The sequence below is a fragment of the Pan paniscus genome, chromosome 2 (genome assembly GCF_029289425.2).
Source record: "Pan paniscus chromosome 2, NHGRI_mPanPan1-v2.0_pri, whole genome shotgun sequence".
Lineage (NCBI taxonomy): Eukaryota > Metazoa > Chordata > Mammalia > Primates > Hominidae > Pan > Pan paniscus.
Window position 1 is genome coordinate 147625313 of NC_085926.1, and position 18925 is coordinate 147644237.

General features: G+C 37.6%; 1 protein-coding gene across 1 annotated transcript; it reads right to left on the bottom strand.

The window, feature by feature from the left end:
- Window positions 1–3973: 3973 nt before the first annotated feature.
- COMMD2 (COMM domain containing 2) lies at window positions 3974–18152 on the bottom strand. The gene is made up of 5 exons (XM_003826477.6): window positions 17854–18152; window positions 17686–17763; window positions 16887–16969; window positions 16156–16329; window positions 3974–7220 (listed from the first exon to the last, which is right to left on the bottom strand). Exons 1-5 carry the CDS (start codon window positions 17918–17920, stop codon window positions 7023–7025), a joined length of 600 nt encoding a protein of 199 aa, XP_003826525.1. The 5' UTR covers window positions 17921–18152; the 3' UTR covers window positions 3974–7022.
- Between the last annotated feature and the right edge of the window lie 773 nt (window positions 18153–18925).

Consider the following 18925-nt stretch of genomic DNA (forward strand, 5'->3'; position numbering starts at 1 on the left):
ACATCTGGATAAACCCATCGTAAACAGAAAATATCGAAAGGTAAATCCATCATAAGACAAGGAGCATCATGTTTGCATATAACCTATGCACATCCTTCCCTATACTTGAAGTCATTTCTAGACTACTTGTAATACCTAATGTAAATGACATGTAAATAATTGTTATACATTTTAAATTTTTTTGTACTATTCTTATTGTTATATTATTTTTATATTTCTGAATACCTTTGATCTGTGGTTGATCGAATACATAGATGTGAAACCTGAGATATGGGGACTGACTGTAATACTGGTCCAATTTTCTTTAGAGCTGATTTTAGCTAAGTCTCTTCGATAGTTCATCTAACTTCCTAGCTGGTATAACTTTTGAATAAGGCTAAAAATAAAACACAATCCACTGGAAAATAACTCTCCTAATAACTGGCTAAGAAGAAATTGCTCTCAGACTCTTCCAACTTGTATCTGGGAAGATTTTTTTTTTTTTTTTTTAATGGAGTTTTGCTCTTGCTGCCCAGGCTGGAGTGCAATGGCGTGATCTCGGCTCACTGCAATCTCCGCCTCCTGGGTTCAAACAATTCTCCTGCCTCAGCTTCCTGAGTAGCTGGGATTACAGGCGCCCACCACCATGCCTGGCTAATTTTTTGTATCTTCAGTAGGGACAGGGTTTCACTATTTGGCCAGGCTGGTCTTGAACTCCTGGCCTCAAGTGATCCGCCTGCCTCGGCCTTCCTAAGTGCTGGGATTAGAAGTGTGAGCCACCATTCTGGGAAGATAATTCTAAAAAGCCATAATTATAGAAAATATGTTACTAAATCAGTTAGAAGTTCTTTTATGAACATAAAATACACTGCAACGGATTATAATCCACAGTAAGACCAAGAATAAGGCTTGTTAAAATACTGTGAAAAGGAGTATCCATAGAATGGAATATTATTCAGTCATAAAGGGCATGAAATACTGATACATGCTAGAACATGGATGAACCTTGAAAACATTATGTTAAGTGAAAGAAGCCAGACACAAAAGGCCATATATTATATAATTCCACTTATATGAAATATCCAGAATAGGCAAATCTACAGAAAGTATAGATTAGTGGTTGCTAGAAGAAGGGAAAATGAAGAGTGATTGCTAATAATTACAGGTTTCTTTTGGGTATGATAAAAATGTTCTGTAATCAGATAGTGGTAATGGTTACACAATTTTGTGAACATCCTAAAGCCACTGAATTGTACATTTTGAAAGGGTAAATTTTATGTGAATTTTATCTCAATAAAAAATAAATTTTAAAAAGAAAGGGAGGAGGCTTAATGAGAGGTTTGGCATGAAAATAAATTGTTTTAAGGGCCCAAGAAAGGCATGGAATTTAGTATTTATCCCTTGGTAAAAACAAAGAGTAGATGAAACAAGCATAGAAAAGAATACCCAATAATTATATTCTTGAAAGCCTAAACATAAAAAAAGGTTTTAATTACATTGCTCATACCAAGAGATAAATAATTTTTGCCTTTTTGAAAAGTACATGGGGACTTGCTCATTTTTTCCCCCCAAATACTAAAAAAAAAAAAATGCCTGCAGCTTTTCTTAAGCTCTTCTTTTAGTCTATGAATTGTGCCAAGTCTCAGCTGCAAATCAAGCCATTTTATTATGGTGCAGCACTTAAACTCACTTGAGCTTTGTAAGAATTTTTTATTTATTTGGAATGAAAGAATATGGTTTTCAGACCATGCCAGGAAATCATATCCTAACCATCTATACTTGCTCCAATGAAACTCAGACTTCCCTGGATTTTCTTTTCCTCATTCTCTGAATTTTAATCTGTGTGCTTTTAGTCTTTGAGTTAACTGAGAAGCCTTTTCGTTCTGTGAACTAAGCACATTCCTTCAAAACCACAGGCATCCACTTCTCATTGGACTTATGACAATCACAACATTGGCACACAGGTAAAAAAATAACTTGATTTGCTTTTCCCATCACACCTCTGGTTACCTCAGGGGACCCCACTTCAATGGAAAAAGAGTAAGGATAATTTCTGTCAAAGTATTCCTCAGTATTCTATAATTTCACCTTTCCTCTGCACACTTCCACAGCTGTAGCCATTGAATCATGTTAGATTTCTGCCTTCCAGAAGAAGGCAGAGTTTCAAGGAAAAGCAATTCTAGTAGACACCAGACCAGAGGAACTTCCCTTCTTCAGAATAACTCCCTCAGGAGATTCCTTTCTGCAGCCTAATAAGCTTATGGATTAAACTATTTTAGAGGATGGAACAGCCTAAGAGCATTCTAAATTCTGAGACTAGAACTTTATCCTTTGTTCAACACACAATATGGGTCACTCTAAGCACCTACTATTTAACAAAACTGAATCTGTACCATGTAAAAAAGCCAGAAAAGGTTTCAAAATGTGCTTTGTTATCAATATAATGCCATGCATAAGTGGGTAGTTTATAGCTTAGTGTAACAGAGCAGAGTAAAAAAAAGTTAAAAAGTTAAAAGGCCTCATATGGTTGGTGAGATAAGGCACAAATCTTTTTTGTGTTATTTCCCTTTTTGGCTGCTGGGCAGACTCTTCTGCAACAGAGGATATGATAACTGCAAGAGAAGAAAATGAAAAGTGTAGTCTTTGCAACTAAAAAATGTCAACTTAGGCTCAAGCACAATAAAAAAACACAGTCTCTCACTCTGGTGGTCATATAATCAGTAATATTTCTAATGATAACAAACATAATTTACATTATAATTATAAAAAGGAGTTCATCTTATTCAAAAGTTGCTTGGGTTTAGAATGGCAACAACTCAAGTAAAAGCCCAGTTTTAGAGTATATTAACATAGATATTTGTATTATTGATACTGCCTTTTAACCCATTAAGGATATAAAATTACTTTTTCTATATTCGCCCATTATGGTATGTCAAAACTTTTGGACTCATGGCTGTTGTGCATACTTAAGTTATAGATGGAGTTCCTGGGTAGAGAGGAGCTGTAAAAATCTAGAACAAAGAGCCATTACTACTCTGTGATCAAATCATTAAATACACATTTTAGTGCCATATAGTATTTTTTCTCATCTTTATATAATTTTTTGAAAGCTGAAAAATAATGGGCTTATTCTGCTTTTATAATTCAAACATTACTTTCAAAATTTATAAAGCTTACTGAACTAATCACATTAATGGTGGAGTTAGGTTCATTTGTTCTAAGAAAAGTATTTGAGTTTGAATATAACAGTCATGATGGTTTTAAAAGTGAACATATTTAAGTTAGAGGCAATGTAGTATCATAACATTTCCACCAAAATATTTTCTCCTGTTGGTGGAAGAAAGATGTGAGAGTAATCTATGATTATGGAAACTCTGGAAAAGAAGGTACTTAATCAAATTCATATAAGTACAGAGAAGACTGAGTAAGTTATAGCAGGAGGACTTTAATATAGCAGCTGACAGAACTTCCTGACCATAAGGGATGTGAAAAACTTCAAAGAAATACTGTTTCCATTTGAGATGAAAAACAACACAAACAATTCTCCATTTAGAAGTAATATTACCTAGAAAAGGAGAAATGGCTTAATGTCTTAAGATTCCCATGTTTCTTTCACTAACATGGAGAAAAAAATGACAGAAAAAGGAAACTCTAGAGCACTCTATATATAAAACCCTCGGCCTGTTTACCTGAGTCCTTTGGGGACTGAGTAGTTTTGAACAGCTGAGTTTTCTGGTAAACTATTAAGTTTGGATAAAAATATCTACTAAAAATATATTTAAATTCCCTGATCTTTTTTCTTTCCCTTAATATTTTTTCCTAAATGTTATGAAAGTTATTCAAACTTACTATAGAAATTAAAAAAGAAAAGAAACAGCCATAATTCCGCCACCCAGAAACAACCAGTTGGCATTTTTTCCCCAGTTTCTTTAACAGAGTATACAGGACATAATTCAAGGCTGTAAAATAATGAGATCCTCAGTCTACAAAACTATTTCAATAATGGTAAACATTTATTGAGTTCTTTGTAAAGCCTGGTACTATGTTAAACATTCTATATACATGGTCTCATATAGTCCTTACGAGTCAATGTGGTAGGTAATCCTATATTCCTATTTTAGAGATGAACAAAAAAAAAAGGCTTTGAGAATTTATCAAGGACCCATAATAATCCACAGAACCTAAATTCAAATCCTTTTGTCCAACTCCAAAGACTTATCTCTTAACCTCTTCATAAGATTAAAACGCTGAAGGGGCACATACTGTTATGAATTTTAATGGCTCCTACACATGCATCCTTTATATATACCCTTCATGATTTTTCAAACCATGTCAGATTCTCATTTTTCAATTCTCAAGATACAGCATCTTCTTATAGCATCTTCACCACCTTTCCCGTTTACTGTCTTAAATGTGCCCAATCTCGGAAACATCAATAACAAAACAAGCTTGTTGACATTTTGTGAAACATTTAAGGAGACTTCCAAGGAATGTAACATATGTAGACTTTGTGACACATATATTGGCATGTGGTCACAGCTCTGTTCTGAGATGAGATGTTACTATTTTGGCTTTGAGACATGAAGGATATGACATTTAAGTCTAAACATGCACCAGCCAATCGTGAAAAGTCAGCATACTCATAATCCAAAAAGCTTCAGTAGAAATTTAGATAGTTATAGAAGGTGCATTACTCAGAGTCAAGAAACCTGGGTCATACTGGAGAGAACAGTGACTACCTCTAAAGAAAATTATGTTCATATACAAGCTACAACAAATATCAAATGTTATATAAAACAAACAATGCAGGGGAATCCACAAGGATGTGGAATGTTTGAGCAAAAAAAGGAAGAGGCTTATTCAATGGCTTGTACTAAAAGATAAGCCCCAGATTCTAAAAGAAGGTAGGCAAACTGCTCCCAACTCACCCTGGTCTCAAAAGGTGAAGAAGGTAGAACATCACAGAAGGAATAATGGAGTACAGTGAAAGGAGGCCAAGGCAGGTTGATAAAAATTAAAAAAGGATTAGCACATGCTTTCTTGTTTTAATTGGGGTAAGAACAGTGGACAAAGAGTTGGAGACAGGTTGTTCTGAGGAGACAAAGGGCTATTGTTTCAGTCTTGGCTGGGGTCAGCCATGTTTATCTTCCATCGAATGTGGACAAATAAAAACCCTTACAGAGGTATTTTTTATCATATAAGTTTTGCAGGCATGTTGCTTTTAAACCCAATGACATATGCTACCATTTCACGTAATAAAGTTTCTTTTTGTTTGTGAGGTTGTATATGAGAGCTTCATTAATCAAGTTGCCACTATAATTAAAAATTATTTCTGATTATAGTTTGCTGACATCTAATAATATAGTTGTTTTACAATGGCAGAATATATACCTACAGGAAAAGGGTGGCCCAGATGCCTGCAGGGACCAATGGGTAACCATCTCAAGTATGTTTTTCTTCCACTGGCCTATTCCCTGCTAGGCTCTCTTCTCTAAAGAGATTGCAACATGGTATTACTCTGATATGAAAATCCCTAATTCTTACGAAGCAAAGTATTGACAAAGTCTAGAGTGCAGTTTAGAGTTTGATTGCTTCTACAGCCCTTTCTAGATTATTCCATGAAGACTCTCAGGATAAGGTCTTGGATACATAGTTAAGACTGAACCCTCATTTCCACCCTTCCATACAATTCTTCTCCCTAAGCTGACCTCTGTATCTCTGCACTCTCTCAGGCTGACCTGACAAATCAGCACCTGAGTTTTTCAGACCAAAAGCTTTTGGTTCCCTACTAAAAAATAAAACAAAACATAAATCAAGTTTGTAAGGGAGAAGGGATAGTTGCCTATAATGTAATAAACATGGCCTTCCTTCCCTCATCATAGTTTATTCAAATTATAAAAAGTGACTATAATTTGTATCCAGGACAATCAAGAATTGATTATATTTCTCTGCATCCATTATTTATAAATGTAAATGACAGTGTGTCTCCTAGATGCTTTGGGTATGGTGGAAGAATTAGTCCTTGATAAAATACGATATATGACCACACAAATTTGAGTACTATTTAAGCCAATTAATTAACCATGATCACTCAAATTTAGGCAATATGATAAATACTTATCATCTTCACATACAAAGAAAAATGAATAAACTGCCTATAACAATATAGCATTAAAAATCCTATTGATGTTCAATATTCTGTGGCTATTAACATTGTGGGGTGTTTTTAAAAGTCAAAAATACTGAACTGTTTAGAAAATTCTGCATAGTAGTAGTATTACATTGTGAATTTTATTTTCAAATTTGATCAATAAAGAGGAAAATAATAAAATTAAGCAGTCAAAAGAAGTAGCAAAAACAAGATAGTCATTCATATATACAGAACATATAGATTCATTTCTAGTTGATTCAATCCTATTTATGTATTTAAAATACAAAATAATGGCCATCTGGCTAGTTCCAACGGTAGAGCATGAGACTCTTAAAATACAAAATACATCTTAATGTGTCAAGAAGACCACAGTTAGCACCAGGAAAGGAACTTTACTTTAGCTTCTGATTACTTTTTTATTTTTATTTTTACTTTATTATTATTATTATTTTTGAGATGGAGTCTCACTCTGTCACCCAGGCTGGAGTGCAGTGGCACAATCTCAGCTCACTGCAACCTCCACCTCCCAGGTTCAAGTGATTCTCCTGCCTCAGCCTCCTGAGTAGCTGGGACTCTGACAGATGCGTGCCACCACACCTGGCTAATTTTTTATATTTTTAGTAGAGATGGGGTTTCACCATGTTAGCCAGGAAGGTCTCAATCTCCTGACCTCATGATTTGCCCACCTCGGCCTCCCAAAGTGCTGGGATTACTGGCATGAGCCACTGCACCCAGCTTAGCTTCTGATTACGACCTCAGTATCGTGGAATAGATACTGAGGAATACTATGTATTTATTGTCATGAATTAATAAAAAATTAATTTTGAAAAGTAATTGCTGTATATCATCAATTCATAAGTGATTCAAATGAATTAAAACCTTAAAACTGGTACTACTTGATGTTGCGAACAACTCTCCTACAGTGGTTTGTCTTCATCTCTTCCAATGCTTGTTCCAGTTGTTGAACCAAATGGAGCAGGGTGGCTGGGTCTGTCTGTAGAACTTTGGTGTTGTGATCTCCATTTTGATTAAGGTGTAGCTTTATAGTCACTGCTGGTTTAATCTGTTGCCTGAGACTTCTACTTGCAAGCTTGATTTTAAATGAAATAAGAGCACAGTAACTACTTAATAACCATGCTGAATACATAATATTTATAATTATCTTAAACCATACACAAAAATTAAGTTTCAGATGAATTACAGACTTCAAAATGAAAAGTAAACTTTAAAACCTTTGAAAAGAAAATAATGAGAATATATACCAATTTTATGGTATAGAAGATTTCTTAAACATGATATAAAAGGCTCAAACCATAAAGACAAAACTGGTAAATTTAACTACATTAAAACTCAATTTTCTTCAAAGGATACCTAAAGATGGTGAAAAAACATGTCATAAACCGAGAGAAGGGATTTTGCAACAGACATATAACCAAAAAAAGATTAGTATCCAGAATGTGTGAACTCCTCTGATTTAATAAGAAAAAACCTCAAAACCCAATATAAAAATATACAGAAGGTCTAAATAAGCATTTTACAGAAGACAAATGAATATAGAAAAATATGTTCAACTTTATTAAACATCAGGATAATAGCCAGTAAAACTACATGAAATACCATTTTACAAATATCAGACTAGCAAAAATTAAAAACCTGTTCATACCAAGCATTGCAAGTGGCAGTAATGGGAACTCTCACCCACTCCTGGTAAGGGATGAGAAAATCACTTTGGAAAACAATGTGCATTACCAGCAACTCCACCCCCAGGCATATACCTTAACCTCTTACATATATACATTTATTCATGATAGTATGTTTCCAAGAACCAAAAATTAGAAATACCTCAAATATTCATTAACAGAATAGATAAACCAAGAATAATCACACAATGAATTGCTTACTAAATGGCAGAGAAAAGAAATGAACTACAGCAACATGGGTTATCATAGAAGAAATGAAAATGTTGAAAAAAAGCAAGTCACAGAATATGTTCAAGTTTAAAAAATATACAGTTTGGTGACAAAATTTATGTTTAAAAAAAACTATAAAGAAAAGATTAGGGGCTAGGCGCGGTGGCTCACGCCTGTAATCTCAGCACTTTGGGGGGCTGAGGTGGGTGGATCACAAGGTCAGGAGCTTGAGACCAGCCCGGCCAACATAGTGAAACCCTGTCTCTACTAAAAATACAAAAATTAGCTGGCATGGTGGCATGCGCCTGTAGTCCCAGCTACTTGGGAGGCTGAGGCAGGAGAATTGCTTGAACCTGGGAGGGAGAGGTTGTGGTGAGCCGAGATCGTGCCATTGCACTCCAGCCTGGGCAACAGAGTGAGACTCTATCTCAAAAAAAAAAAAAAGAAAAAGAAAAAGAAAAAAGATTGACAGAAAATTCAGGATAATGGTTTCCTTCAGGTGGCTGGGAGATGGTTACAATTGGGTACAGGTTCTTCAAAAGTACTGGTTTTATTTGTTAAGCTTGGTGGTGGGTGTACTGGTATTTGTTTTATCATTATTCTTTAAACTGGGTATCTATAACCTTTCATTTGTATAATATATTCCAAAATTTAAAAAATAATACTGACATATTTTTAAAAGAAGAAAACACAAAACTATAAACAATGACCAACTTCAAGGTCCTTTCAATCTTTAGATTCTCCATTAAAAGGAACCAGGACTATCCAAAGCAATAGCTGACTTGAAGTCTAGGAGAGAAACTGTACAAGATGAGCCTGAAACATCTTGTTACAGGAGAAAGCAAAAAAGTTATCAAAAATAGTGGAGTCATGTCAAGAAGACTAGATTCCAACTTGAAGGGATTTTCAAGTGAGTAACAAATCTAAACCTGAGATTTCAGGATTAATTTAATTCTGTAAAATAGAATATTCTGACTAATAACTTCTTCCAAATAATTATAGGTAACCTGGGCTTCCAAAAGAACCCAAGATGCTGATCCAAGGCTGAAATTTAATGTCCCCAACTAATCTGCAAACAATAAGTCAATCCCTTTGGGTGAGCTGGTCCCCAAACATAAAATAGGTACTTGCAGGCTAAAGTACCAGTTTAAGATCATCTCTGAAGTACAAATAATTATAGATGACACATATGCAAATTATATATATATTAATTGAAAACAGTACTTATTTATTCAATTATGCTCTGTTTATATTTGTTTTTCCTCTACACTGACAGAGAGAGACTGCACCAACAGACAGGAACTGAGTGTATTTGCTGTGTAATTAAGCCATGACTTTTTTGTTGAAAGACTTAAAGCCACTATCCTCCAATTTTTAGACAACGTATCTAAATTAAATACCTATACAAATATCTATACTATTCGTTAACAGTTCTAGAAAAGAGATTACATAATATCCCTAACAAACATCTAGTAAGACATTTTTCTCAGAAAGAAGTTGAATGACAGTACTACAGGACAAAGAACAGTAGCCCACAAAGTTCTTGATATGGACTTATTTTTTATTGGGGATGAGATTCTGTCCTCCTCCCTGTAAATATAACAACAATAAAAGCAACTTTAAAATAAAATGTCTTATGTCAATGCAAATTAGAAAAAAGAAAAAGAAAAAAATGTTTACTCTGAAGGGCCATATCTCAAGGCACTGAAAAGGGTATTCTGGCAAAAAACATCAAGTAGGAAACAGGATACATAAATTATGTTTCATGTAGCTACAGTTCCTAAAAGAATTCAGTTCTCTATTTAGCCTCAGAGCAAACAATATGTGGGCAAGACAGGAAAAGAATGCTTTGAAGTAGTTGTAAAGGGACCAGTCCTAAAAGGAACATCCTCCTGCATCAGTCTGATGGTGGTACATTCAGTTACTAATGCTATTAACAAGGACATCAATTGTGTTGGCAATTTATTAAGTCTGGGGAAATGTTCCTACTAGACACTAAGCTATGATGATTAATTTGATTCCCATAAACAACTGCATAATAATTAGGTGGTAATTGTCCATCACTACCAGTCTCCATGAGACAAGTCACTTACTTAAACATGAAAGGCGCCGTATGTAGTTACAAGTTTCCTAGCCATTTAGCTAGTCTTATCTGATATGCATTTCTCTATGAGCAGAAGAATCCACTCCAGTTAAAATCCTATGCAATGGTTTCAACAAATAAGCTGAGGAACTCAATGAGCTCTGAGTAGCTTTTCTAGCCCTTAAATGCACTTCTCCATAAGTGGCAACATTCATTCAGTATACCCTCAACCTTAAACTGTACTAGTCCTAGCAATAGCGCAGTGATTCAAACTCACTTCAGTGGGTAAATGAGCTCTCTTGAGTTTAATTTTAGAAAATTCAACTTCTTAACTTTCAAAAATGTCTTCATAATGGACAAACTCAAAGCAAATCAATAAAGCTAAAAAAAGAACTGTTAAAGCCTACTGGACCCCAAAAGTCAGGGGACATTCGCACACAAGAGAGACGTAAAGATCTGCAAGATAAATTACCGCTGAGCCACATACATGACCATCCCCACATCTCCACCGGGTTATTATTAAAGGACCTAAGTATAAAGGCTTATCCACAGTCATTTCCCCCACGAACCCTACAAGACTTGCTGCTTATGATGTCCCCCAGAGCATGAACTGTGTTTTGTTCTTTGCTGTATCTACAGCACCTGGCACATGTTAGGGGTACAAGAAATATATGATAAATAATTTAAGAAGTCACTTAACTCCCCCTGCCACCCACTCTTTCTATTCAGCACTGATTCATGCCTATTATATGCCAGGTATTGTGCTGGGCACATGGTAATGAACAAGACACAATACTTGCCCTCCTGGAGCCTACAGTCTGGTTTATACCATCTCCTGTGTTCATGCCTATTAAAACACTCATCACACTTGATTATAATTGCTGATTTCTAATTAAATTTTATTTTTTGCTCTCCCTCTTACTGTAAGACTGTGAGGACTTAAAGGCAGCACTGCTATGTCCACAAGGCCTAGCATGCACTAGACATTCAATAAATGGTTTGATAACTGAATAGACATAGAAACAAGGATGGATTAATGGGACATAAGAAATTATCTCTTTTATTGTTTATCTGCATGTACCTGAAGATGCTCATGACAATGGAATATTCTCTATGCCAGCCACTCTATCCCAAATGTAAAATTTGAAGATATAGTAAGACAGGTACATCTTTCTTCTGTCCAAATCCTAAGCCTTTTGTCTTAACTCTTACTCTCCTGATGATCCCTTTATTCTTAAATGTTGCTCTTACTTTCAGTGACATTGTGTTGTGTTAGTGGTTGTTTTTCCTAAAACCACTCTTACTCTAATTACTGGCTTTTATTTCTATTAGCCATGACCAACCAATGAGATTCAGTTCAGATGTCAGAGAAATCATTCTCATTTGTGAATTGAACTAATCTGGCATCCAAGTGTTAGGCCCACATCCTCACCTACCGTGGAGATTGCAACTTAAATAAGCTGTCATCACCTTAAATTCAATCTATCTTGAACTGATTAATGCCATGAGGGAGCGTGGCTCTAGTGCTGCCTGACTTCTAATTTTTCAAAAATTGCTAAAAATTATAATTTTGGTGTGAAATTTCCTACTTTTTTTTTTCAAACCATAGAAGGGAAGTGGTCAGACTGTGGATACCTTTTTAAGAAACTGACCTGCAGATGGACTAGATGAAGGGCAAGGAGAGGAGTCAAGGAAGAGGCCAAAAATACTTAGCCTGTGTGATTCAAAGAATGTACGTACCATCTGAGACGGGAGAGGCTATGGTAGGAGTAGTTTCAGTAGGGAGGGGGTGTATTAGTCCTTTCTCACACTGCTATGAAGAAATAACCGAGACTGGGTAATTTATAAAGAAAAGGCCGGGTGCGGTGGCTTACGCCTGTAATCACAGCACTTTGGGAGGCCAAGGCAGGCAGATCACAAGATCAGGAGATCGAGACCATTCTGGCTAACAGGGTGAAACCCTGTCTCTACTAAAAATACAAAAAAAGAATATTAGCCAGGTGTGCTGGCACACGCCTGTAATCCCAGCTACTCGGGAGGCTGAGGCAGGAGAATGGCATGACCCTGGGAGGCGGAGCTTGCAGTGAGCTGAGATTGCACCACTGCACTCCAGCCTGGCTACACAGCGAGACTCTGTCTCAAAAAATAAAAAAAAAAAGAAAGAAAAGAAGTGTAATTGTCTCACAGTTCCACATGGCTGGGGAGGCTTCAGGAAACTTAGAATCATGACAGAAGGCACCTCTTCACAGGGCGGCAGGAGAGAGAATGAATGCCAGATGAAGGAGGAAGCCCCTTATAAAACTATCAGATCTTGTGAGAACTCACTATCACAAGAACAGCATGGGGAAAACTGCTCCTATGACTCAATTATCTCCACCTGGTCCCACCCTTGACAAGAGGGATTATTACAATTCAAGATGAGATTTGGGTGGGGACATAGAACCAAACCGTATCAGTGGGTAAGAAAGGTGGGATTCAGTTTGGAACATATTGCCTTTGAATGCTTATCAAATTACCAAAGTGGAGATGTCAAATAGGCTTCCACTGTATGATTCTGAAGTTTAGAGGACAGCTCTAGGCTAAAGATATAAATTTGGGAATCCCAAGAATATGGGGATTATTTAAGACTTCAAATTGGATGAAACCAGCTTGAGAATGTAAGTGGAGAAGCTATGAAGACTCAGAACTGACCTTTGGGGCATCCCAATGTTTAAAGGGCAATTAGATAGAATCAGCAAAGGAGATTGAGAAAGAGGAGCCTGTGAAGTTGAATGAGAATCACAGGAAGTTATTTCCCAGAAGGCAACTAAAGAAAGTATTTCAAGTAGGAAGGCATGACTGTGACAAATGCTGTTAATAAACAGAATGGCATAAAAACTAAAAAGCCATGACCTTGAGTAAGTTACAAGAGTAGAGTGAAGATTATAAAGTCTGATTAGGAAGAGTTTAAGAGATGACGGGAAGAGAGAATATACAAACAGAGAGACAACTCTTTCAAGAAGTCTTAGTATAGGCTGGGCTTGCTGGCTCATGCCTGTAATCCCAGCACTTGGGGAGGCTGAGGCAGGTGGATCACTTCAGGTCAGGAGTTCGAGACCAGCCTGGCCAACGTGGTGAAACCCTGTCTCTACTAAAAATACAAAAATTAGCCAGGCATGGTGGCACATGCCTGGAATCCCACTGTAATCCCAATTACTCAGGAGGCTGAGGCAAGAGAATCACTTGAACCCGGGAGGCGGAGCTTGCAGTGAGCTGAGATCGCGCCACTGCACTCCAGTCTGGGCGACTGAGCAAGACTCCATCTCAAAAAAAAAAAAAAAAAAGGCTTAGTATAGAAAGGAGCAAAATAATGGAGCAGCAGTAGGAGGAGTACATGGAGTCAAGACTAGGTTTCTGACTGTGCACAGAAGGGAATAATCGATTCAGTAGAGGCAAACAAAGTATGATGCAGGTAAGAGAGGGAATAATTGCTAGAATTATGTCCTCATGGGGGAAAATGGGGATGGATTGAGGTATACAAGGGAAAAGGCTGCCTGTAGATAAGAGCATGGGTACTTCATCAAGAGGAACAGGAGAGAAGACAAGTGGAGCAAGTGGGTCCTCATACAGGCTGAAAGATGTGGTGACAGGTACATGTGGGAGTTCTTTCTGATTGCTTCTCTTTTCTTAGTCAAGCTGGAAGCAAGGTCAACACCTAAGCATGTGGAGCATAGAGGAGATGTTGAGGCTTTGAAGAAAGAGAATATATAAGACATGCATGGTCCCTGCTATCCCAGTGTTTACAGTTTAGTAAAACAAAAAACCAAAAAACCAGCTACATATAAGTGAGATGACTTGCCAAAAGAGGAAGCACAGGTGCCATGAAAAGTAAACACAAATGCCACCAAAATTTAACTGTGTCTAGTGGCAGGAGGCATTTCTCCCAAAGGGAGACATCATTTAGAACACAGATCAGCAAACCCTTTCTATAAAGAACCAGATAATATTTTAGGCTTTACAGACCATACAGTTTCTGGCACAACTACTCAACTCTGCCCTTGTACTTTGAAAGCAGCCATAAATAATACATAACAAAGGAGCGTGATTGTGTCCCAATAAAACTTTATTTACAGAAATAGGTAGCAAGCCAGATTTGGCCCACAGGCCATAGTTTGTTGAGCCCTGATTTAAACAGAGACTTACAAGGATAAGAAAGAGTAGAGTCAAGAGGTAGCAGCAAAGCAGAAAACGCATTTCACATAGAGGAAATATAATGTGTAAAGGCCTGATGCTCTTCATATTTTGAATTCCCACTTTCATTCTCTGCCCAAGGGTGCTAGACTAACTTTCCTACATGATTGTTTTTTAATGTTACTGTCTCTCTCTCTTTTTTTTTTTTTTTTTTTTTGAGACGAAGTCTCCCTCTGTTGCCCAGGCTGGAGTGCAGTGGCACAATCTCGGCTCACTGCAACCTCGACCTCCCGGGTTCAAGCGATTCTCCTGCCTCAGCCTCCCAAGTAGCTGGGACTACAGGCATATGCCACCATGCCCAGCTAATTTTTGTATTTTTGGTAAAGACAGGTTGGCTAGGCCGGTCTCGAACTCCTGACCTCAAGCTATCCGCCCGCCTTGGCCTCTCAAAGTGCTGAGCCACCGTGCATGGCCTTAATGTTACTCCCCCATCCAAATATCTACAAGGGCTTCCTATTATCTGCTATTTCAGGTCTAAACCCCTCTAACCAAATTTCTATAACCTATCTGGACATTACCTCCATTTGAATCAGAAGAAGCCACTACAACAGTGGTTTCCAAACTGTATTGCACATTAGAATTACCTGGGTGAAAAGAAGCTTTAAAAAATCCTGATGCTCAGGCCGAACTCTATACCAATAAATCAGAATCTCTGGGTATAACACACAAACATCAGAATTTCTGTAAAGCTCCCCAGGTTATTCCAACATGAAGTCAAATTTGAGAACAAGTGCACTATAATACATATTCATATGCTCATTTCCATATCCATGTGGGCTTTTACAACATATTCTGCCTTCTCTACTAAGAATATTTACCCTAATTTTCTGTATTCATTCATCCTTCTGAAATTTCATTTCCTTTTGCTGGAAGCTTTCTTGGATCACGCCAGCACATACACACAACTACACGTGTTGTTGTTGTTGCTGCTGTTGTTGTTTTAAACAGTTGTCATCTTCATTTATATAATTATATTCTTTATTCTCCATCAAGAACCTTATTTTATAACTACCTTTAATTACTAGTTATTTTGAGAATGCCTAATATCCCTAACCAAGGTGATACGATCTTTTCCAGCTGAGAAAGTATCTTACACTTCTTTTGTGTCTCAAAGCATTTAGCACAGCTCTAATCAGCAAATAGATGGCATTCAATACACATCTACTAACTCATCTCTCTCTGCTTAATAAAGGACTATAAGCAATGGTCTGAATACACCCTTTTGTTTATGTGACTTTAAAATCAACTGAAAGATGAATCTCACAAAAATAATATTGTGAGAGAAGCCAGGTACAAAAGAATATTTACTGAGTCATTCCATATATACAAAGTTAAAAGACAGGTAAATGTAATTAGCGTTAAAAGTCAGGATGCTGGTTACCTTTAGAAAGGAGTGTAGGGGCAGTAATTAGGAGGCAAGGAGGATGCTTCTGGGGTGTGAGTCACAGTTAAATGCACCATGTGATAATTCATTGAGCGGTACATTGACCTGTGCACTTTTCTACATCTGTTAAATTTAAACAGAAAAGTTTTTAAACATCTAGGCACCAACCTAAAAAATCTATATAACCATCTCCTTTTCCAAAATAACCAATTTCTTACAAACTTTGCAAATTAAACTGATTTGAACACACTGAAAATAAAAGAAAATGAATTATTTGTGAAATGGCTTAAAAATGAACATTAAAAAAACAAAGTTTCAAACCGGATCTTAGTTAAGGTGGTAAAGAATACAATAAACAGGACACAAACCTAAAATAATTCTTATATTCTATGTTAAGTTAATTTTAAAAATGCTATACCTGTACATCTAGTCGCCATTCAAGGTTATGATAACTGGGAAGGCTTGGTGCCAATTCACTCAGAATCGTTCTGATCTCTTTTCTGTTGTCCAGATAAAGCTGAAGCAACAATTTGTTTAATTCTTCAGAGAATCCCAGAACAAAAACAGAGTCTTGGAAATCCAGTTCAGAAATCTAAGTGAATTGAGTTTAAAAGAACATCAAAATTTATCTTTGTCTAGCTAAAATACTTGAAATACACAAAAGAATGTGATATCCTCTAATTTATTCTGTCTAGTAAAAGAAACAGCATTCCTTAAAGATAACCACTGACCACCATTCCAAAATCTGTGTTACCAATACATAAAAGTACTTTACTAAAGTATAAAATGGAAAAAATTGTTAAGATGCCCAGTTTCCCTTCCTATCCTTCATCAAGCCAGATACTGCTGATACGCAAACAAAATACTAATACAGTCTCCCTCCTCTTACGTATCCTCTTAGGATACATATATGGTTTAACAACATGCAGAATTAGAGATACTTCTATACTAGCTATTTATACTAGCAAGAGGTATTCATATCGGCAGATGATATGATTTTTATTTTTTAGGTATGTCTTCAAGAAATCAATTATAAACCATTAACAACATTATTAAAACACACAGGTACCTGCCAGGACTATGATGTAGAGTACACCAGACCGTTCTTAAGAATCCAGGCAACACAAAACAGTCCAGAAAAACCCTTACCATGAGCTTTGAGCTCTCAGTGAGGAGATACGTTAATCCTTCCACACCATGCTGGACAGTGTCACTACTCACATTGAGTTTTCCTGAGAAAGAAAAGTGAAAACGAGCAAATAAATTACTACTGTAGTATTTATCTTGTTCATATTTGTATTTAAAAATAAACACTATTCATTATTACATGTTTTCAAACACTGCATGAAAAATAGTAAGTTGGCCAGAGGCTCCTGCTCCTTCTCATTCCACTCCCAGCCAAATGCCTTTGGTATTTCCTACCACGTAACCTTAACAAAACGCAGAACTGTGGAGACTAGTATCAGGTGCGTAGCCCTTCTCTTGAATACGTAGCTCCTTCAAGTCTGGCAGAAGAGGAACTCGACAGGGATTGACTTAATCCCAGAGACTGCCTCTTACCCAGGGGGAAAACAACACTTTTTTTTAGCAAAAGCGGATATCTGAACAACTAATAATGATAACCAAATACTTGCAATTTACAGTTGACCCAGCTATTCCACAGACTTTGGTATATTTATACAAAACACTTTTCAGTATTTCTGAAAGTAAGGTGGTATTATGTACATTTTACCATGAGAAAACTGATTTAATAGAAGCTTTAACAATCTCACAGCTACTTAAGGGACGGGCAGGATTTGCACCCTGACTGAAGAGCTCTGCTGGTTTTATTCTACTACAATCGGAACAAGACCCTAGGACTCGCAATAATCCCTTTCTCTCCCGGGAGACAGGGAATGGCTCGCAACCGCCCTAGAAGCCTGCGGAGCCGTCCCCTTTCCCTTCTTACTGGCGGCGCCTTCGTAGATTTTTGGGTTTGCGCCGCGTCTCAGGAATTCCACAGCAATCCGCCCAAACTCGGCGACCACTGCAATGAAAGTCAGAAGGCTGTTCAGTGCCAGGCGCTGCCTTTGACCTCCTCCCCAGCCCACAGAACACCGCCCCCACGCCCGCTGACCTGCGCTGTCCACTTGAGGCAGGAAGGACAGGTGTTCCTTATGCTCCTCGGACAATTCCAGCAGCATCTTCACTGTCCTACGATTTCACCCGGCAGCACCGACCCCGCCTTCGCCACTTCCGGCGCCCGTGTCCCGGCGCCTAGAGACTCCGGCGTCGCAGCGTCCGGAGATTTGGGTTCCGGCCTACGAACTAACGCCTTACACTCGGACGTTCCCTGCAGCGCAGGCTGAGGTCAGAACTTTGAAATCATCCCGCAAAGATGTAGTGAGCGCCTGCTGGGTGCAAGGTGCTAGGCTCTGTGGGAGATGAAAAGGTGTTTCAAATCCGACACGCCCCCTCGTGGAGCATACATTAATAATATCAATAGTTCACATTTGGCAAGCACTAACCGTGTCAGGAAGTGTTCTTACATTTATTAAATGCATTTGGAGTTCAGAAGAACCCTATGAGGTAGGTTCCATTATAATTTCCATTAGAGATAAGGAAACTGATAGACAAGTCCAGCAACTGACACTTTTATAAAGCTAATAGTTTCCACAGAGCTTCTATGTTATCTTAAATGTATCTCAGTTAATATCCTCAACAAACATGGCTTTGTTTTTACAGATAAGACACAAAGCTCCAGAGATTATGTGACAAAGCCTGTGACAGAGCTAGATGGAGAGTGTTGGATCCCTCACTTACCTGCTGCAAAGCCCATCCTTCTACATAACAGCCTGAAAGCTGAAAGCTTCTGACAAGTTTTATGAGTGATTATAAATTAGGATAAAGATAATGATGACAATGACCAATGCTTACAGGATTCAGAGCAATGTTTTTGTTTGTTTTGTTTTGTTTTGTTTTTTACATGGAGTCTCACTCTGTCGCCCAGGCTGGAGTGCAGTGGCGCGATCTCGGCTCACTGCAACCTCTGCCTCCCGGGTTCAAGCGATTCTCCTGCCTCAGCCTCCCGAGTAGCTGGTATTACAAGCGCCCACCACCATGCCTGGCTAATGTTTGTATTTTTAGTAGAGACGGGTTTTCACCATGTTGGCCAGGCTGGTCTTGAACTCCTGACCTCAAGTCATCCA